Source organism: Anas platyrhynchos, chromosome 1 (assembly GCF_047663525.1).
Source record: "Anas platyrhynchos isolate ZD024472 breed Pekin duck chromosome 1, IASCAAS_PekinDuck_T2T, whole genome shotgun sequence".
NCBI lineage: Eukaryota > Metazoa > Chordata > Aves > Anseriformes > Anatidae > Anas > Anas platyrhynchos.
The window spans coordinates 207,043,845-207,061,856 of NC_092587.1; the positions used below are offsets into that span (position 1 = coordinate 207,043,845).

Below are 18,012 nucleotides of genomic sequence, written 5' to 3' on the forward strand. Positions count from 1 at the left end.
GGTCATGCATCTTATCCCTAATATCTGGGTGTGCTAAAAGAGGTGTCTAACCAAAAAAACATGCTGTTTTGCTCTAGGGCTTTCAACTGACAGATAATACACTGCTGTCTGGTGTGGTTTCTTCCAATTGCCAGCTAACTCTGAGGTAAAATGGGCATCCTTTTTGCATTCTGTATTTCTGTAGCTTCAGGCTCCATGAAAAACATCTTGTTGTAACCTTTTCTGATAAATTAAAACACATTTTATTTCAAAATAAACACTTCATTTGAGCAAGTTACAAGTACTTGGCAGCTGGGACTTAAAGGCAATTTTGACCCCTGCCACTTTCGTCATATTTTGTTTTATTAGATCTTAGAAGGCTTAGAAGGTCAACAAATTTTCATAAAAATGAAAATGATCTGTACCTGCCTAATATGATTTGGGAAGTGTGAATGAGTTTTTCAGACACACTATGGATCTAAAGTCTTTTCAGATAGCTGTGGCATTGAGAAATGGTTCCTGCTCATTCCCCATATGTTCCTTATTTTGTTTCCTTTTCTGTTGAGAGAAAAATTAATAAAGAAAAATGAATGAACCACCCTGGAAATGCTGTATTTTATTTTGTAGCCATCCATTTCTCAGAAAGACTTTTAAGAGAGCCCCAGAGCAGGGAAGCATGATTAATTTCTGCCGGGTACAGATGAAAACTATGTAGGGTTCTCACTTTCCATCTGGTTTTTCAAACTGCAGGCACAGTGTTGCTTTCCTGGGGAAGAGAGAGGATATGACTTCTTCCTTAACACATGTTTTTGTGATGACACTGACAACCATTTTCCAGCTGAATCATCCTTTGTCAACACTGCCCTGAAACATTAGAAGAACCCAGCCAGAGCACGAGGTGTTGGAACCCAGGTCTCCTCCACAAGCAGGGCCAAGAGCCAGAGGTGGTGATGGACCAGCTTGGCTGGGCTTTCTGCTGGCCCTGCTGGCTCCTGGAGGGAGAGGAAAGCACCCAATCTGGTTGTTTCACCATTCTTCAGCTATGCGATGGGGAAGATGGCACTGACTTCCCTCTCTAAGCCTGTATTAGAGTTATGGATGAAATATAATACAGCAAGGATAGATTGCTGTTCTTTTGAAAATATTTCATAGTTTCTGCAGCTGCAATTTTAATTACAAACCCAGTTCTGTGGTTTAACCTTGAATTATACCAGCACTCCTGAGTCTCCTCAAATAAACCCATTGTAAGAAAACAGACATAAAACTGGGCAAAATATAGCTGTGTCTGTGAGGTGATCAGCACTGAGGGGGTTAAAAACTGCCTTTTCCTTTCTCTCTCTAACTAGGTGTTAATTAGCAGGGGAGATGCCGAGCTGCCTACTAGGACTTGTCTGACAGACAAATAAATATCTCCTGGTCTCTGCAGTGCGGAGTGCCTGCATGGAGACCTGCAGGAGGCAGGTAAGTCTTTAACGTTAGGGCAGAAATGTGTTGCTCTGCAATAAGGCTTTTCATGCCTCCAATCGTCACGGGCATCCTTCTTTCTGCAGCTCTCCAGCACAAGTGGTCTTGGCCCCAGGAAGATTTCTGAAGAGTTTTCCCACATCAGGAACATTGGCCTAATCTGTACTGCAAGGGCTTTTCATGGGATCCTTTTCCCAGGTATTAGGAAAAACCCATGAGCTGAGCAACAGCGAGCTGCAGACATTGCTGGAGCACTGCATCTGTAGGGGGATTCACGAACTGGGAATTTACTGTGGCACTGGCTCAGGGTTTTGATCTGAAATCGGCCGTCTCACCCATGGCAAGCACTCAATGCCTCTGCTTACACAGGCAGGCAGGGTGGTGCAAAACAAAGTTTCTGTAGAGACGTAGGGCTGGTGCTAATGACTTCATATTTCCACTGTGCACATTTCAAGGTTTACTTGAAACTATCTCTTATCTGGTCCCCTGGTCTGGGCAGCCTTTGGAGATGGGGGAGTATCAGGTGAGCCCTCTTCCAGCTCGGTTTAATGCAGGCAGAATGCCCAAGCCCACTCCATGAAGTGGGACAGAGAATTTAAGTGGAAACTGGCAGGACACTTGTGTTGAGTTGTTCTGAGCCAGTGCAAGCAGCTGTCATAGGGCTGGCTCTCTAGTGCCTCTCACTGCAGTCTGTATTTTGTACCAACCAAATCAGCTTGAGGGTGTTTGATGCTTTTTTACAGGATGTAAGAACCCTCACTGTAAGCAAGAGGCAAGAGGGGTTTCATGTCTTCCCTAAACTTTACCACCCCCTCCCATCCTCCTACTTTCCTCCTGGCTGGCATTCCTGGGCTGGAGAAGGAGCAGTTCTGGATTGCCTTTCCCTTCTGCATCATGTATACCATTGCTGTGCTGGGGAACATCACCCTTCTCATCATTATAAAGACAGAGCCAAGCCTGCATGAGCCCATGTACCTCTTCCTGGCCATGCTGGCCTTCACTGACTTGGTCCTCTCTACATCCACGCTTCCCAAAATGCTTGGCATCTTCTGGCTTGGCTCCAGGGAGATTGGGTTTCTCTCTTGTCTTGCTCAGTTGTTCTTCATCCACACCTTCTCGTCGGTGGAGTCAGGCGTGCTCATGGCCATGGCCTTGGATCGCTATTTTGCCATTTGCTACCCCCTGCGGCACTCCAGCATCCTCTCCATGCAGGTGGTGGTGGCCCTTGGGATCCTGGTGCTGGTGCGTGGGGTGCTTCTGGTGAGTCCCTTCTGCTTCCTGCTCCACAGGCTGTCCTTCTGCCAGCATCATGTTATCTCCCATTCCTACTGCGAGCATATGGCCGTGGTGAAGCTGGCGTGCGGGGACACCAGAGTCAATGTCATTTACGGCCTCTTTGTGGCTTTTGTAGTGACAGGATTTGATATAGTCCTGATCTTTGTGTCCTACACGATGATCCTGCGGGTGGTAATGAGACTGTCATCCACGGACACACAGCTCAAGGCCGTTAGCACTTGTGCATCCCATGCCTGTGTCATCCTTGCGTTTTATGTCCCTGCCCTCTTCACGTTCCTCACCCACCGCTTTGGGCAGAGCGTCCCTCCCCATGTCCATATAATGGTGGCCAATCTCTACCTGCTGGTGCCCCCCATGTTAAACCCCATCATTTACGGTGTGCGAACCAAGCAGCTCTGTGAAAAGATGGTCCTCCTCTTCCAGCAGAAGGGAGCCTGAGCTGTACCTATGGACTGGAAGCTGTGCTCATAATTTACTGATGACCCTGGTAAATTTAGCAAGTTAATGTGGTGGCTCTTTGTTCACAAAGAAACCTTCCTCAATGACAGAGAGTATTCTTGAAGAAATCACCAGGTTATCACTTCCATTAACATTCTGCAGGAGGTTTCACTCACTGTGCCATGAAACTTGGCATAAAGGCATTCAGCTTTTACCCTGCTGGGAAATGGAGAGTTCACCCCTCCCAGAAGTCAGACTCCTTGCTGTTAAAACTCTCACTGTTCAGGAAATCTTTTTTCTCACAATTAATATCCTTCCAGTCTGACTGCTCGCCTGAGTATCACCAAAAGACCTTCCTGCAGCAGTTCTCATTATATGAAGAGTATTCCCTGGACTGTGTGATGGGAACGTGCTCAGATGGGAATGATGACTGTCCTTGCAGAAGGAAATGGGTAGAATTCAATTTTAAGCACTATCCTTTTTTTTTTTTTTTAAAGAAGGAAAAATGAAAATAATGCTATACTAGCAAATTCCAAATGTTCTATGTAAACATAAACCCTTTAAAAAATATCAGAATTTCTCACTGATGAAATTATTTGGAGTGACTTTTCACAGGGAGATCATTGCTGACGGGATTGCACAAGACCACGTCAAGCACCCCAGTAAGCAGGTCAGCATGCTTTACAAAATCACTGCCGCACAGGTGAGAAAGGTACAAAGCAGAATGCAGCGAAGGTCAGAAGGCGACCTAAACTCAAGTCACATGTTACAGACATTTGCTGTATGTTTAATGTGAAATGAAGAGCACTGTTGGATGGAAAGGAGATCTCTGACCTGGCCTGGCATTTGTTGGGGCTCTCTACTATCCCTGGCAGTCCTGGCTGTTGTGGCCGCCCCCGCCATGGTCCCTGCTCTCTCTCTGTGAGCTGGTACCAGTGGAGAGGCAGGAGGAGGGGTGCTAGGAAGAGAAAATACATTTTTGCTGAAGCGAGGCAGATGTCAGGCTGCAGACAAGATGGGAAAGAAATACTGTCAACTCCATTTCAGTAAAATACATTGTAATACATGTAATTTCATGTAAAATACCTGTAAATTACATGTAAATTCAATTAAATCACAGCTCAGTTCATTCTTTTCCTTCCGACCAAGCAGAAGCAGAGGTTCACAGACCAGAGGAAACGGGCAGGGCAAGGCAGAGGGGCAGACTTGACTGCAGTTTGTCTACGATCCAGTCTCAGAGCACTCGTGATAAAGCAGGGCTGCACCATGTCTGGTGGATTGATCCCCACCCGCAACCACCCTGGTAAGGCAGAACCCCCATTTTTCTGCAGGACACACAAAAAATGTGAAAAAATATTTTCATGTTCATGCCCCTATCTCAGACTGTACTGTCCCCTCTGGTGGCAGTGGGAGAGGTGTGAAATTACAGCAGGGGACCTTTGTTGATCAGATACGTGTAAAGGTGGCTGGCAGACTTATCTAGCTCCTTGCACCCTACGAGATGTGTACATACAAGCTGTCACCATCACAAAACATCAGATAGCAGCAACAGCTTAGGCTACGACTCTAGGATTCCTTCTCTGTAAATAAGTAGAGCTGGCAGAGAAATCTGGGTCACTGTGCAGTAGGGATGGGGCGAGAGGGGACAGGAGTGCCCTGCAGTCAGCTCTTCCTGCAGGCTGTCTGGAGAGAGTGGTGGGAGAGATCACAGATGTGGGGGGCTGTCCCAAAACCAGGGACCCAAGCACACTTTTGTGGGACAGCACGGCTTTGGGGTGGTGCTGTGAAACCCAAAGGTGGAAAATGGTCCCACTACTGAAGAAATCCAAACCCGAACATGTGGGATGGCAGCTCGGGGCTTTCAGGAGGCTGACCTCCTGTCGGTGGTGCCTGAGGGCACAGCTGCCCTGGGAGGGAGGTTTTCCCACCTTCACTCTCTGCTCTTGTTTTCACATTTCCCTACTCCCACAGAGGGGATTCCAGGAACATTTCCTCCTGTTTCTTGAACACCACATTCAAGTCCTGCTTTAACTGCATACCTAGTTTCTAGTCCTGTTTAGCTGCTGGTGTTAACCCAAGGCAGTTCTGTGGTAGTCTCTGACCTGACACTGGTTTTCACTGTTACCAGCATGTTGCATCATTTCCTTTGGGACAGTGGACCAGAAAATCAAACAATCAATCAATCAAACAAAAAAACAGATGTGCCCAATAAATCTGTGAGAGTCCCATGGGATTTTGGAAAGCAGCAGTATAAATATTCATTCATTGGAAGCCTGGAGGCAAGATGCTCAGAGAGGTCACATTTGGGGATTGCTCCATATTTAAGGCAAAAGTTATCTGCTTTTTCTGGGCTGCTTTTCCTATGTCATCTGTTAGATAATTCCTCATAAATTTGTTAGTGCTGCTGTAGTATGTGTTATAGTGGATGTTACTTCGATGGGAGGATGCACATGTAATGAATTCGTGGTTACTGGGGCAGACTGGGGCAGACATCGGGGTAAGGTGAACAGCCTTCTAGCAGCGCCTGTCCCCCTGGTGGCTGTGGGGTCCAGACAACCAGCTGAGATGCTGAGAGCTGCCCTGCAGACACCTGTGCCCAGGTGAGGGAAAATGACCTGTAGGGAAGAACAATCCTTGCCTGCGTTACAGCTTGGCAAAGTGGGCATGTGGGACTGAAATCTCCTTTTCCCAGCACCCAGAAATGTTTCCTGTGTACCACAGGGCTACCAGCTCATGGTTTGTTCATTGTTTACTTCATTTATACCATAAAATAGCATTTGCTCTTCTACATGTAAGAACATCCATGTCCAAAACCTTTTGCTCTCAGGCTAGCAGATGTTCACAGCTGGTGAATGCCTGGATCCTGCCAAATGTTGCAGCACAATCTGGTGCAAAGGCACGCATATCGAGTTCTTGCTGCCAAATTAACTTTTAGGGAAGGGAAAGATCACCAAATCTGCATATTTGTTCAGGGAAGGGAAGGGAAGGGAAGGGAAGGGAAGGGAAGGGAAGGGAAGGGAAGGGAAGGGAAGGGAAGGGAAGGGAAGGGAAGGGAAGGGAAGGGAAGGGAAGGGAAGGGAAGGGAAGGGAAGGGAAGGGAAGGGAAGGGAAGGGAAGGGAAGGGAAGGGAAGGGAAGGGAAGGGAAGGGAAGGGAAGGGAAGGGAAGGGAAGGGAAGGGAAGGGAAGGGAAGGGAAGGGAAGGGAAGGGAAGGGAAAATGGTGCTTACTGCCCGCTGTTCTCTGGTCCCAAGTGTTGGATCAGTCAAGTTGTGCCAGGGGAGGCTCAGGTTGGACATGAGGAGACATTTCTTCTCAGAAAGAGCGGTCAGGCATTGGGACAGGTTGCCCAGTGAAGTGGTAGCATCACCCTCATTAAGGGTGTTTAAGGAAAGGCTGGATGTGGTGCTTAGGGACATGGCTTTGTGGGGGACATTGGTGGTAGGGGGGTGGTTGGACCAGGTGATCTTGGAGGTCTTTTCCAGCATTAATGGTCCTGTGGTTCTGTATGCACCCAACTTCACTCAGCTGTCCTATGAAGGTGTCAAGGTGAGTAGCATTTATGGTTTATTTGTCCTCCTGGCCACCTGTGGGCTAGACTTGCTGTCTGTCATGCTGTCCACATAATGATCATTAAGACTACAGTGAGTATTGCATCAAAGGAAGAGAATGTCAAGGCCCTGAACAACTGTGTCTCTCATATCTGTGCTGTTTTGATTTATTATATCCTGGTGATTGGCTTGTCTGCTGTGTGGAGGTTTGGGAACCACGCCTCTCCTCTGGTTCATGTGTTCATGGCCAATATCTACTCCTTGTAGTACTCCTTGTACTTCCCGTACTAGATCCCATTATTTACAGTGTAAAAACTAAACCATTTCTTAGAGATACATACAAATTTCTCACTACAAGAAGGCACTGATGTCATACAGAGAAGACACAAGGTTTTGTGCATGTTAGAGCACCTGGTGAATAATAGTTTGGGTACCTCCATTGTGCTGGGCCTGGCCGTGCTGGAGTTCTGCTCCCTGCAGCAGCCACGCAGCGCCGTGCCCTGCACGTGCAGTGGCACAGCCCTGGTGTCCCAGCGCTGCTGTGCCTGCTGCTGAGCAGTGCTGGCACCGCACCAGGGCTCCTCCGACCCCCAGAGCCAGCAGGGCTGGGGAGGGGACAGCACCAGGCAGCCGACCTAAACCACCAAAGGGATGTCCCATGCCCTGTGGTGTCACACTCGGCAATAAGAGGTGGGAAAAGGAATAAGGGGTGTGTGTGGGGGGGGTTCTGGTTGTGAAAACCTCTGTTCTCCTGACACAGGCTGCGTGCCTTGAGGCCCTGCTGCAAGGACAGGGTCAAGCATCGCTCAGTGTGGGGAAGGAGAGAGGAATTTCTTTCCTCTGTGCTTCCTCGTCATCTTTGCTTATTGTTTTTTTTCCCATTTTCCCCTTTTCCTCTTCCCTTTAGTATTATTATTATTAATAATTTTCCTCATATAATTATTTTTCTTTTAATTAAATTATCCTTATCTCAACAAATGAGTTGTTTCTTTCCTTTTCTTCTTGCCCTCCTCTTCCAAGGAGGGGCAGTGAGAGAGTGGTTGTGGTGGAGCTCAGCTGTCTAGCAAGGTAAAACCCCCACATCCATCCTGTCACCTGTTTGTCTGTTGAGAACTGTGATCCTTTGAACTCTTTATGTAGCAGGGGAGGTGCACCCTGTTTGTAGGCCCCCACCACTCTCCCTGATGCACAGAGGAGTGCTGCTGTATCTACAGCCTTCCATACATTTATCCCACTCCTGGTCGACAATGCAGGAGCTGTGACTGCCCGAGGCTCCTCAGCTAATGGGACTTCCCTTTAGAGAAGCAGGATGTAGCAGGGGAGGTGTGGGGTGAGGGTTTCTCGTGTTCTCTATGACACTGGGTCAGCTGCAGCTGTCCTGAAGCACATGCGGGTAACTTTTAATGCTTCCCAGGTGTGCTCAGCCATCTCTGTGTGCATTAGAGTATAGATCTACATGTGTGCAATAGTGGTTTATGCAAGATTTTTACACCTGTGGCCAGACCTGCTAGGATGGGGCTGTGAAGATCTAAGGACCTGGGTGTCTGGCCAAGCCCTCAGCTCCAGCCAGGTGATACTTCCAGCAGGGCCAGGACGTGTCCAACAGCTGTGACTCGTGCTGCTGGAGCTGGAAGTCACCAGATGCTTCCCTTCCCCATACCCAGCCCACAATGGGGTGCTGCACCATCCCGTCTGCATTACTGCAGCAGGAGAGCCAGCTCCTGAGTCTCTGGGTGCCTCCATGTGCTCGGTTACACAGGAGGGAAACTAATCAGGACAAGCCTGGTCAGTAACTCAGATCACCCTAAGGCAGACAGTTGGGGTGGGTTTCACCCCAGAAGATCCTGCCTACAGAGGAAGCACACCTACATGGAGCCCCAAATTTATTGCTATTGCAATGGAAGTCTAAACAATATTATAAAAACACAGAAAACTGTATCAGTGCAGTGGCTGACCTTGTGTGGTTGGCAAGCTTTGAGCATTTGCTGTGCACTCCTTTGTCCAGGATGATGAAAATGTGGAATAAAATGAGCTCTAGGAGACATCCTTTGGGAAAGCCACTGCTGACTCTTCTCTGGGCTGAAAATAATGAACCTTTAATTTAATCAGCTTCCCACAGAAGAGGGTTTCTTCCACTTCCCTTGCAATTTTATTTAGTCAAAGTTTTGGGGGACATCCAGGTGCATTATGTCCACGAGATCCCTCCAGCTGGAGCAACCCTCACAGAAGCCTGGATGCTGTGGGAGGATTTCCCATTGTATCAGCCTGGCTGATTCTGCAAGAGTTTCACTCAGATGTGTTTACCAATATGCTTAATGATCTTATTCTTTATTCCAGCCAGGAACAGAAGTTGCCCCCCCCTCCGGTCAGTAGGTCTCAGGAACCCAGTGAAGCCCCTTTATGCAGGTAGAGTAGAAGGGATCATTGCCCGTTCTCCAGCATCATGGCCATTTGAAATAGTCACGCACCCTGCCCGGCAGTTCTGCAGTTTCACATCCAAGTTCCTTCTGGATTCAGGTGAGCAACACCTGGTCCTGGGAGGATAATTCACTGATACTTATTTGGTGTAATCTCTCCTCCATGCCACTTTCAAACTAATCTAGAGCTTCTGAGCCACCTGCTATGAAGCCCACCTTGGTCACCAAGCAGTCAACCCACTTCCCAGCTGAATTCCTGCTGTGGAAGCATTCAGCATTCAGCTGTCAGCATTATTTGCAAGGTGCTCTTCCCACTACATTTAAGTTCTCTTAAATCCTGCTTATGTTTGACCTGGCACTTTTTCTGGGCATTTTGTGTGAGCAAATGTCCCTCTTAACGCCTCCAGCCATGGCCAGGCCAGGCCGCTCTTCGACACAGGAGCCTGAGGAGGCCCCTGCGAATGGCCTTGTTTTTCATGCTGTAGAGAATGGGGTTCAACACAGGGGGGACAAAAAGGTAGACATTGGCCATGAGAGCATGGCTAATGGGTGCAGCGTTCCTCCCGTATCGGTGTATAATGGAGAGGCCAGCCAAAGGGATGTAGAAGATGAGGACAGCACAGAAGTGAGCGACACAAGTGTTGAGGGCTCGGGCCTGCTCCTCTCTGGAGGTGATGCCCAGCACGGCCCTAATGATCATGGCGTAGGAGAAGGCGATGAGCAGCGAGTCTAGGATCACCATCGACACCAGGGTTAAGCCATAGAGGCTGTTCAAGGTGGCATCTGTGCATGCCAGCTGTATCATGTCCTGGTGCAGGCAATAGGGGTGAGAAAGCACATGGGACCTGCAGAAAGGCAGCCGTGTAAGAAGGCAGATTAATGGAAGCAGTGCCAGAGTGCATCGGGCAACGATCCCCAGCCCGATCTTGGCAATCCTGGCCCCAGTGAGGATGGAGGAGTACCTGAGCGGGAAGCAGACGGCCACATAGCGATCAAAGGCCATGGCCAGAAGCACTGAGGACTCCATGAAGGAGAAGGCGTGGATGAAGAACATCTGGGCGAGGCAGACGGGGAAGCTGATCTCTCTGGCGTGGAACCAAAAGACACACAGCACGGTGGGCAGGGTGGACAGAGTCAGGCCCAGGTCTGTGGTGGCCAGCATCGAAAGGAAATAGTACATGGGCTCGTGGAGGCTGTGATGGGCTCTCACAACCAGCAGGATGATGCCATTTCCCAGCATTGCAATCAGATACATCAGACCAAAAGGAATGAAAACCCAGCGGTGGAAACGAGACATCCCAGGGATGCCTGCCAGCAGGAAAGCCAGGACATGGCTGCTGTTCCCCGGGGACATGCTCGTCCTGGGCATGGGCCACGGGACCCTTTCCCATAAACAACTCAAAGGTGGAGCAGGTTTAGATTTCACAGAGCAATGAAGACAAACCACTGGCCAGACACGGTGTGAGGGATTGTCGTGAAGATCTCATTTCTTCTCTCTTCCTTGAAGATGTGCCAGAGCAGCGATTAGCACGTGGCAGTGCTGGCACAGCCCTTGTTCCTGCTTCCCCCAGGCTCCTCACCTGTACAGGAGATAATAACATTTATTTGTCGCACCAGGACATCCCTCCCAGGACATTGCTGCAGCCTCTCCTCCCAGTCTCCAGGCCACACAGCCGTCCTGCCCGGGCACACAGGCCCCACTCTCCAGCTCCACCAGGTCCCTCTGGGGCTCTCTGTGTGGGGTGAGCAGGCTGTCTGTGGCCTTCCCCTGTCCCCCAGCCCTTTTTATACCCCCATGCTCAGTCCCTGGCTCACACTGCTCACCCCGTGCTGCTCCACGCAGGGTGCTGTCTGTGTCCCCAGCCCGCTGCCTGTCCCTGTGCACAGTACGCCTGCCCAGCCAGCTCCCTCAGCTTGCTGGATTATCGGATTTCTGCCCTTCATCCAGTGCAGGATGCCCTGCCTGCAGCTCCCTGCGAACCCCTGCTGCTGCCCCCAACCCACTGCTGAGCTTTCACCACAGCAGAGCTCGTGGCAGACGCAGTTTGCTTGTCCTCCTGTCCTCCACCCACACCCTTCACGATCCTCATCCCACCTGTAAGCTGAAGGGGAAGGGGAAAGGCTGCAATTTCCTCTGTTTTATGGCTGTACGGCACTTGGCAGGAGGGGGCTGGGCTCCTGCATTAAGTTCAAGGCCAGGCTGGATGGGGTTTGGGCAGCCTGGGCAGGCAGGAGGGGCCCCTGCCCATGGGGGGGACTGGGTGGGCTGTAAGGCCCCTTCCAACCCAAAGCATTCGGTGCTTCTGCGAGTCCTTCACCCCCATTTCTGGGAGGTACAGAAATGGGAGCAATTACTGAAATTCATCTGTCACCCGCTCTGACCCCCAAGGGGACATGGTCACTCCCTTAAGTCTAACTTTGGTTCGTCACTGGTGAATTTAGAACATTACCATTTCCCTTCGCTTCAGAGACTATTTACTATTCTAGTCTTTGTTGTCATTACTGCAGCTCTCAGTGACAGCCCATCAAGCTACTCAGAGTGACGGGTATTTCAGCTGATGTGTGTGTTAGTAATATACACAGAAACTGTAGTTCTTAGCAGGAATGTTGTTTTTACAGCTAGTTATGGGTAGGATTAAGCAATGCTCCCTCAAAGAGAGCTCTCTTCTGCTGCAGAGCTGTCAGCACAGCGCTTCCGAGCCACAGCCCACAGATTCCTCAGGGAAATGCAGAGCTCTGTGAAGCACAACTCACAAAAGCAGTGCAGTGCTGAAAGGGCTTAAACTCAGGCTACAGGGTATGCACCTTTTGGAGCTGCAGGTAAAACAAAACGCTGTAAAACATTCCTCCAGCCTATGCAGATGCTTTGATTGGTTTGTCTGCTGCTCTTTTCAGGGGCTGCAACAGCCGACGAGGAAGAAGTCAAACTTTTCCAGCACTCAGCACTCAAGGAATTCACACTCCATCTGCCTATGTAAACAAGGAACACGGCATTGTTTAATTGGAGGGCATGTGGCTAAATTCATTAATGTGCCACGAAAAATGGAATTAGTCTATTGCCAACTGCCCCACTTCTCAGACAAAGCTCCAGACATCTGTGCCTCCACTCTTTACTTTGCCAGCTAAATAATTAGCTTGATAAGCTCAATTAGCAGACAGCTTTCCAGGGTGCTCTAGTTATCTTCAACATGAAAATACAGATTTAGGTACTTGAATTTTGGTTTTCAGACCTGAACAAGTTCCTCATCTTCATAATCTGTAAATGTGCTTCAGACTACCAGGAAAAAAAAAAAAAAAAAGCTTATGCTTCTCACTCCGTGTATCATCAAGTGCTCTTGCCTGAAAAAATATTAATAAAACTGCAAAAAGAATGGCTTTCCTTACCAGCTAGCATCACAGCACAGAGGGGGACTTCTGTGCTGGGGACCAGTCCTCCATCCACAGAGGTGCAGACCACCCCAGAGCCTGGGCATCCCATCCTCTCCCCCCCCGTGTCCCTCCAGCTTCACCCTGTTCAGCCTGACTACTCCATGCTGAGGCTGAGGAAGGAATATCCCTCGTCTGCTCCTCCCACCCTCCTTTTATTTCTGTCCTTGGTGAGACACACGAGCCATGCCTGTGCACTGGAATGAATTTCCACCATGCAGCTCAGTGCTCTGAGGGAGGCGTGGGTGCTCTGGCTCTGGTGGATGCTCAGCCCCTGCCCAGGAGGATGAACGTGGAGCCTGTCGACAGCGAGTAATCCTTGCCCAGCCATGCCTCGCAGCACCATCTGCCAGGCTCCCTGTAAGCCAGGAGCAGAGAAGCTGTTTCACTTGCTGCCTTGTTCCATCTCCAAGCGTGCTCAGCACCAGCCGCTTCAGGGGCAGGACCAAGACATTGTCCCATCAGCAGATGGGACATAATCTGTGGTTTGTGCAAGAAAGCACAATGAAAAAGCAGTTCTCAGCATTTGGTTTCATAGCCTCAAGCCCTGTCTGAAATATGCAATTATATTACTGGATACTCTCTGCAGAAATGTTTGCTCCCTCTTCTAGTGGATATCTTGCCCCTGCACCCCTGCAGTGTCCCTGTGACATGGCAAGAGGCACATGAGCAGTGGAGAACACAGAGAGGAGACAGTGCAGTGAGAAGAGGTGATGAAAATGTGTGTGAATGGATGGAGAGGCAGTCAAGGCTGTGCTGGCAATAGCTGCCTGGGTGGCTAGGTGATGGGTTTGAAGGGGGTGGATGGATGGATGGATGGATGGATGGATGGATGGATGGATGGATGGATGGATGGATGGATGGATGGATGGATGGATGGAGAGCATGAAACAGCTTCAGGAAAGTGCAATGAGAGATAAGCAAGCCAACTGTGAAACAAAGTTATCTCTGATAGCTTTGTTTCCCTGATTACAAAATCTGAACAGAAAATGACACTTACAAAATGAAAACATTGGTAATGAACTGAGATTGACATGGAAACACATGGCAGCCTCAGATGCCCTTACCTCTGCTTGGCCGAGGTCCTTAGGCACAAGAGGCAGAGGGAGAGGGAATCACACTCCTGCCTGAGTACTGCACATGCGGAAGAAGCTGTCTGTTTTTATAAATACCCATGTGGAATCTCAGCAGCAGTGGGAGTCACCTGGGACCTACTACAGGGGCTGAGGCCATAAAATGCAGCCCAGGATGCTGATGGTACTCCCTTTAGTACCTCAGGCTGCTACCACCCGAGGAGCAGCACAGGGATAAATGCTGCAAGAGCAAACACAAGGATCCTAATTGCTTAGGAAATGCTGGTCTAAACAATAAATTATAATAAAAAAGCAATTTTTTTCACTATTTTTTCTTCCTTTTTAAGATGACTTTTTAAAACCCTAAACATTGAAAAAAGTCATTTATTTGCCCCAAGTGTAAGTGTGGCTCTAGGGTGAAACTGCTGCTCTGCACCTGCCAACCAGGTCTGGTTGGCAGACCAGATAGGGGCATGACTCTCTGGGAACACTGCTTAAATTTCTTCACTGAATTTGGGGTAAAAGAGGGCATCTTTAGATTTTCGTTCCCCTGGAAAAACGTACACATACCTGCCAAGACTTCACTTCCTGGGAACTGGGCTTTCCTCATCTCATTCTCACGTCTCTGCTGCATGGACAAAGGCGGTGCTTCTCCAGCCCCTGTCAGCTGCTCAAGTTTGATGGTGTGGGGACATCCAAATCACATTAACTTCCCAGTGTTTTTTCACTGCATAGTGAATATGTGTCCCTAGTGCAGGAGTTCTTCATTTCTGTGGGGTGGAGCACAGGGGCCTTTCTGCACAGCAGCAGTTACATAGCCTGGACAAATGCTAACAGGCTGCCAAAAGGAGTAGAAGTTAAAAATAAAATAATAATAATAGCAACAAATACATTAAAGAATTAAAAAAAAAATAATTAAAAAAATAGTTTGTGAGTTTGCTTTTTACCAGCTACTAAAAACCTGTGCCCTTCTGGCCCTAGGAATCCTTGGGATATGGAAGAGAAACTCCTGCTTCATCATCTCAGAAGCTTTATCCACATCAGTTCAGGTCTGGAATGGAAAATGAGCATGTGTCTAATCCTCTTACAGAAGAGAATTTGGGCTGAAAGGGCACTGAACAGAGGTGGGAGGAGAGAGGGTAGAAAAAAAAGGAAAGATGAGGCAGAGCAGCCAAGATAAGTCATTCTGGAGTTTCAAACCTTCATTTCTCCGAAGTTACCAAGGGGATCGATCAAAAATCTCTTCATATATAAATCATATTTCTCAAACATCAGATTTTGCTGGTGATACAGGAAAAAAAGTTGTGGTCCTGTTTCCAGCCAGCCCTTGCACAACCTGGCAGCAAAGCCAGCCTGCTCCCTCCAGACTCACCCACGGCACTTGCTGGGGGCCCCATCGCTTCCAGCCCTCTCCTATGGGCTGGGCAGTCTGAAAACGATCCCCCTTGATTTACAGACAGATATTCTCTGCCATAATGTCTCTGTGCCAAAAATTCAGTGTACAAAACTAGCAGAAACAGCTTCTGCAGGAGCACAGAGCCATCAGGTAGCTCGGGTGTTCCCGTGCTGTTGCTTAGAGAGAACAACATCTTTATTTACCACTCAAAAGCAATAAGCATCTTTTGCAAAATAAGAACGAGTACTTCACCATTCATCCTCGTTTCAAGTTGTGTGGGAAAACACAACAAATATGCCACAGGGATGGCTGAATTTTGTTAAGATTATATTCAAATCTTGACAGCTGTGAGACCTGTCTGCTGAAATGCTCTGTTATGCTGACGCTCCTGACAGAGAATTCCCTCCGGAGGCATAAAATCGTGCTTCACTATATATAAAACCCCAGCAGGGGCAGCATAGAGTCACTTTAAGAGTATTTTTGGCTTATGCCAAAAGATAATTTTTTTCCTGCTCCTGTTATAGTGGTGAGTGTGGGCATCATAACAGATAAAAATAATTATACCTGATAATCCTCTGCTGATAGTCCTCTGGTAAACTGCTCCGTAGACTGACACAAACGTTGGATAAGGATTCCATAAAAGGCTCTGGTGTTTGATTAGTTTCGTATATCTTCAAGCACAAATTTGTAGGAGTTTATTACAAGTATACAGGCAATATGTCACAGCTGTTAGCAGGAATATCCCATGTAGAGAAAACACAAATGCTTCTCTCATAAGCATAAAACCCACCACCACCACATTTTTCATTGCAGTGACTCTATTAATTATCCTAACATGGATATTTGACTAATTCTTTCCCTTAACACCTGAAAAAACTGCACATGAGATGTATTATGAGCTAAATAAGAAGCTTTATCTTCCATCCACCCATGTGCAAACCTGTGTGACCTTTTTTCACAGTGGGTCTGCGGGAGAGCAGCTCCAGGAGAGGTGACATCTTCTGATGGCTGAGGAAGAGCAGAGATTGCAACCTCTGTTCAGAACTGTTTTCTGATTTATATAGTTTAACATTATTTCCTAATCCCTTTTCCAACCAATTTTAACATTCCTCTCATGCAATCTATTCAGTTGTTAATCTGTGCTGTCATTGTGGAAATTCCCTCACTTTCTGTCCAAAGCACCATGGTGTGCCCATTCATCAAAGGTCTGCAGCGCTGTCTCAGGTTTGAGGGAAGCTGCTATGATAGAGGAGAACGATCCATCAACCTGCTAGTGAGGACGAGAAGAATTTCCCATCAATTCAGTGCTGCATGGTGTAATTCTTAGGGATTCGGGGGTTTTCCATCACTTTTAAAACAAGACTTGTACCAAATCTGGGCTGTGCAGATTGCTGTTCCTGTGGTCCTAGGAGGCTCATGTAGATTAAGCTATGCCCTGCATGGCTCAGCTCCTCCTTACCTGCTCCCTCACCTTCCTGGGGTCAGCAGCACTCTTTGCCATGTCCCTGGAGGGGCTGATGGCTGACAGCCCTCTGCCCCCACTGACCCACCTCCCATGCGTTCATCCCACCATGACCTGGCTGCCCTCCACAGAGCACTCAGCAGCATTGATGCTTGTCTTGTCCGTCCTGCACAGTTTTGGGAAAGAGGTACCCTCATCTTTCACACCGTGATGGGCAACACCTACATCCTCCGCCCACTCCTCGTGAATCCTGTCCTTTACAGCATCTGGACAAAGCAGATTTGCAAAGGCACCTTCAGCTCATTTCTTTATGGAACCCTTCAAAGCAATCCAGAGGTGAGTAAAGGGAAGCAAGCATCCTGCACACTCCAAGTGCAGAACCCCAGGACAATGCAAGTGGGGAGGGTCTCTGGCGGTCTCTGGTCCAGTCCCTGGGCCAGTTCAGGGCTCAGACCAGGGTGGTGCAGAGCCCACGCTGCCACAGAGGCACGTTATTTTCTGCACAGAAATCTGCAGGTCAAGTGCAGAGGAGAAGCCTGCTGAATCCAGGTGATGGTAAGTCATGCCTTTGAGAGATAATGACCCAAACCAACCATATCCTCCCTGCTAACTCCAGAAATGTCTATCACAGCCATGACTCAGCTGTGTTAGCATCTGTGAACAACTCTGGGTATCAGCCCCTGTATTCAAGGAGTTTCCAGTCTTGGTTTAAGGCAAGATGTAGGAGTGAGATAAACAGAGCCCTGGACACTTTTATTTTTTTTTTCCCCACTTTGGTTAACAAAATAGCTTGTGAAAATTGATCTTTTCACCCACATCCCAATGAGCAAACCACCTAGCCTGACCCACAGTCCAGCTCCAGTGGATGGGGGAAGGAGCACCAGGCAAAGCCTGGGCACCCTTTATGCAGTGGGTTTTGTTTGCAGGGTGCTGGTGGGGACTGAACTCCCTCCGTCTGGAGAGGGGACTGGGAGCCCCTGGGAATGAATGCCTTGTGCCTTGGCATTACAAATCCCCCGTGGGGGACCAGTGTCTCCTGCGGGGCCAGACAACATGAGCCTCCCAGCAGTCTGAGTCCAGTGGTTTCCACACTTGCATTGCACCATCTGCTCTGCAGGGAGGTGGCAAATTCCAGGCAGGGGGAGCAGGCAAGGCAGCACCAGTACCCTAAAAAGGGGACAGCAGGTGCTGAACAGCCACAGCTCGGCTGGGAGCTGTGGGCTCCGTGTGGCTTCACCTCATTTCCCATGAACCTGGTGTCGGGAGCACAGGCACGGATTCCTTGCAATCCCCAGATATTCCTGCAGCCCTCACTGACACACTGCCAGTGCCAGGGCCCCTTGCCAGCAGTGGGTTTTCCCCTCCCAGCCCATGTGCACTGTCAGGGTGCGCACATCAGGGCGCATTCCAGAGTTATGGAAACGCGTCCGCAGCAGCCCTGAGCTGCACGAAGCACACCCCTGCGGCAGCCGTGCGTTTGGCAGCCCTCCCAGCACAGACAGGCAGACTGCA

The 18,012-nt window shown here is 48.9% G+C and overlaps 2 protein-coding genes across 2 annotated transcripts; one reads left to right on the plus strand and one right to left on the minus strand.

Moving 5' to 3' along the window:
* The first annotated feature begins 2,172 nt into the window (after positions 1-2,172).
* LOC101794877 (olfactory receptor 52R1-like) lies at positions 2,173-3,177 on the plus strand. The gene has a single exon (XM_021274474.4). It carries the CDS (start codon positions 2,230-2,232, stop codon positions 3,175-3,177), a length of 948 nt encoding a protein of 315 aa, XP_021130149.3. The 5' UTR covers positions 2,173-2,229.
* A 5,503-nt stretch (positions 3,178-8,680) lies between these two features.
* Positions 8,681-10,786, minus strand: LOC101797940 (olfactory receptor 51G2). Its single transcript, XM_072033014.1, has one exon. The coding sequence runs from the start codon at positions 10,510-10,512 to the stop codon at positions 9,538-9,540; it is 975 nt and encodes a 324-aa protein (XP_071889115.1). The 5' UTR covers positions 10,513-10,786; the 3' UTR covers positions 8,681-9,537.
* Positions 10,787-18,012: the final 7,226 nt, after the last annotated feature.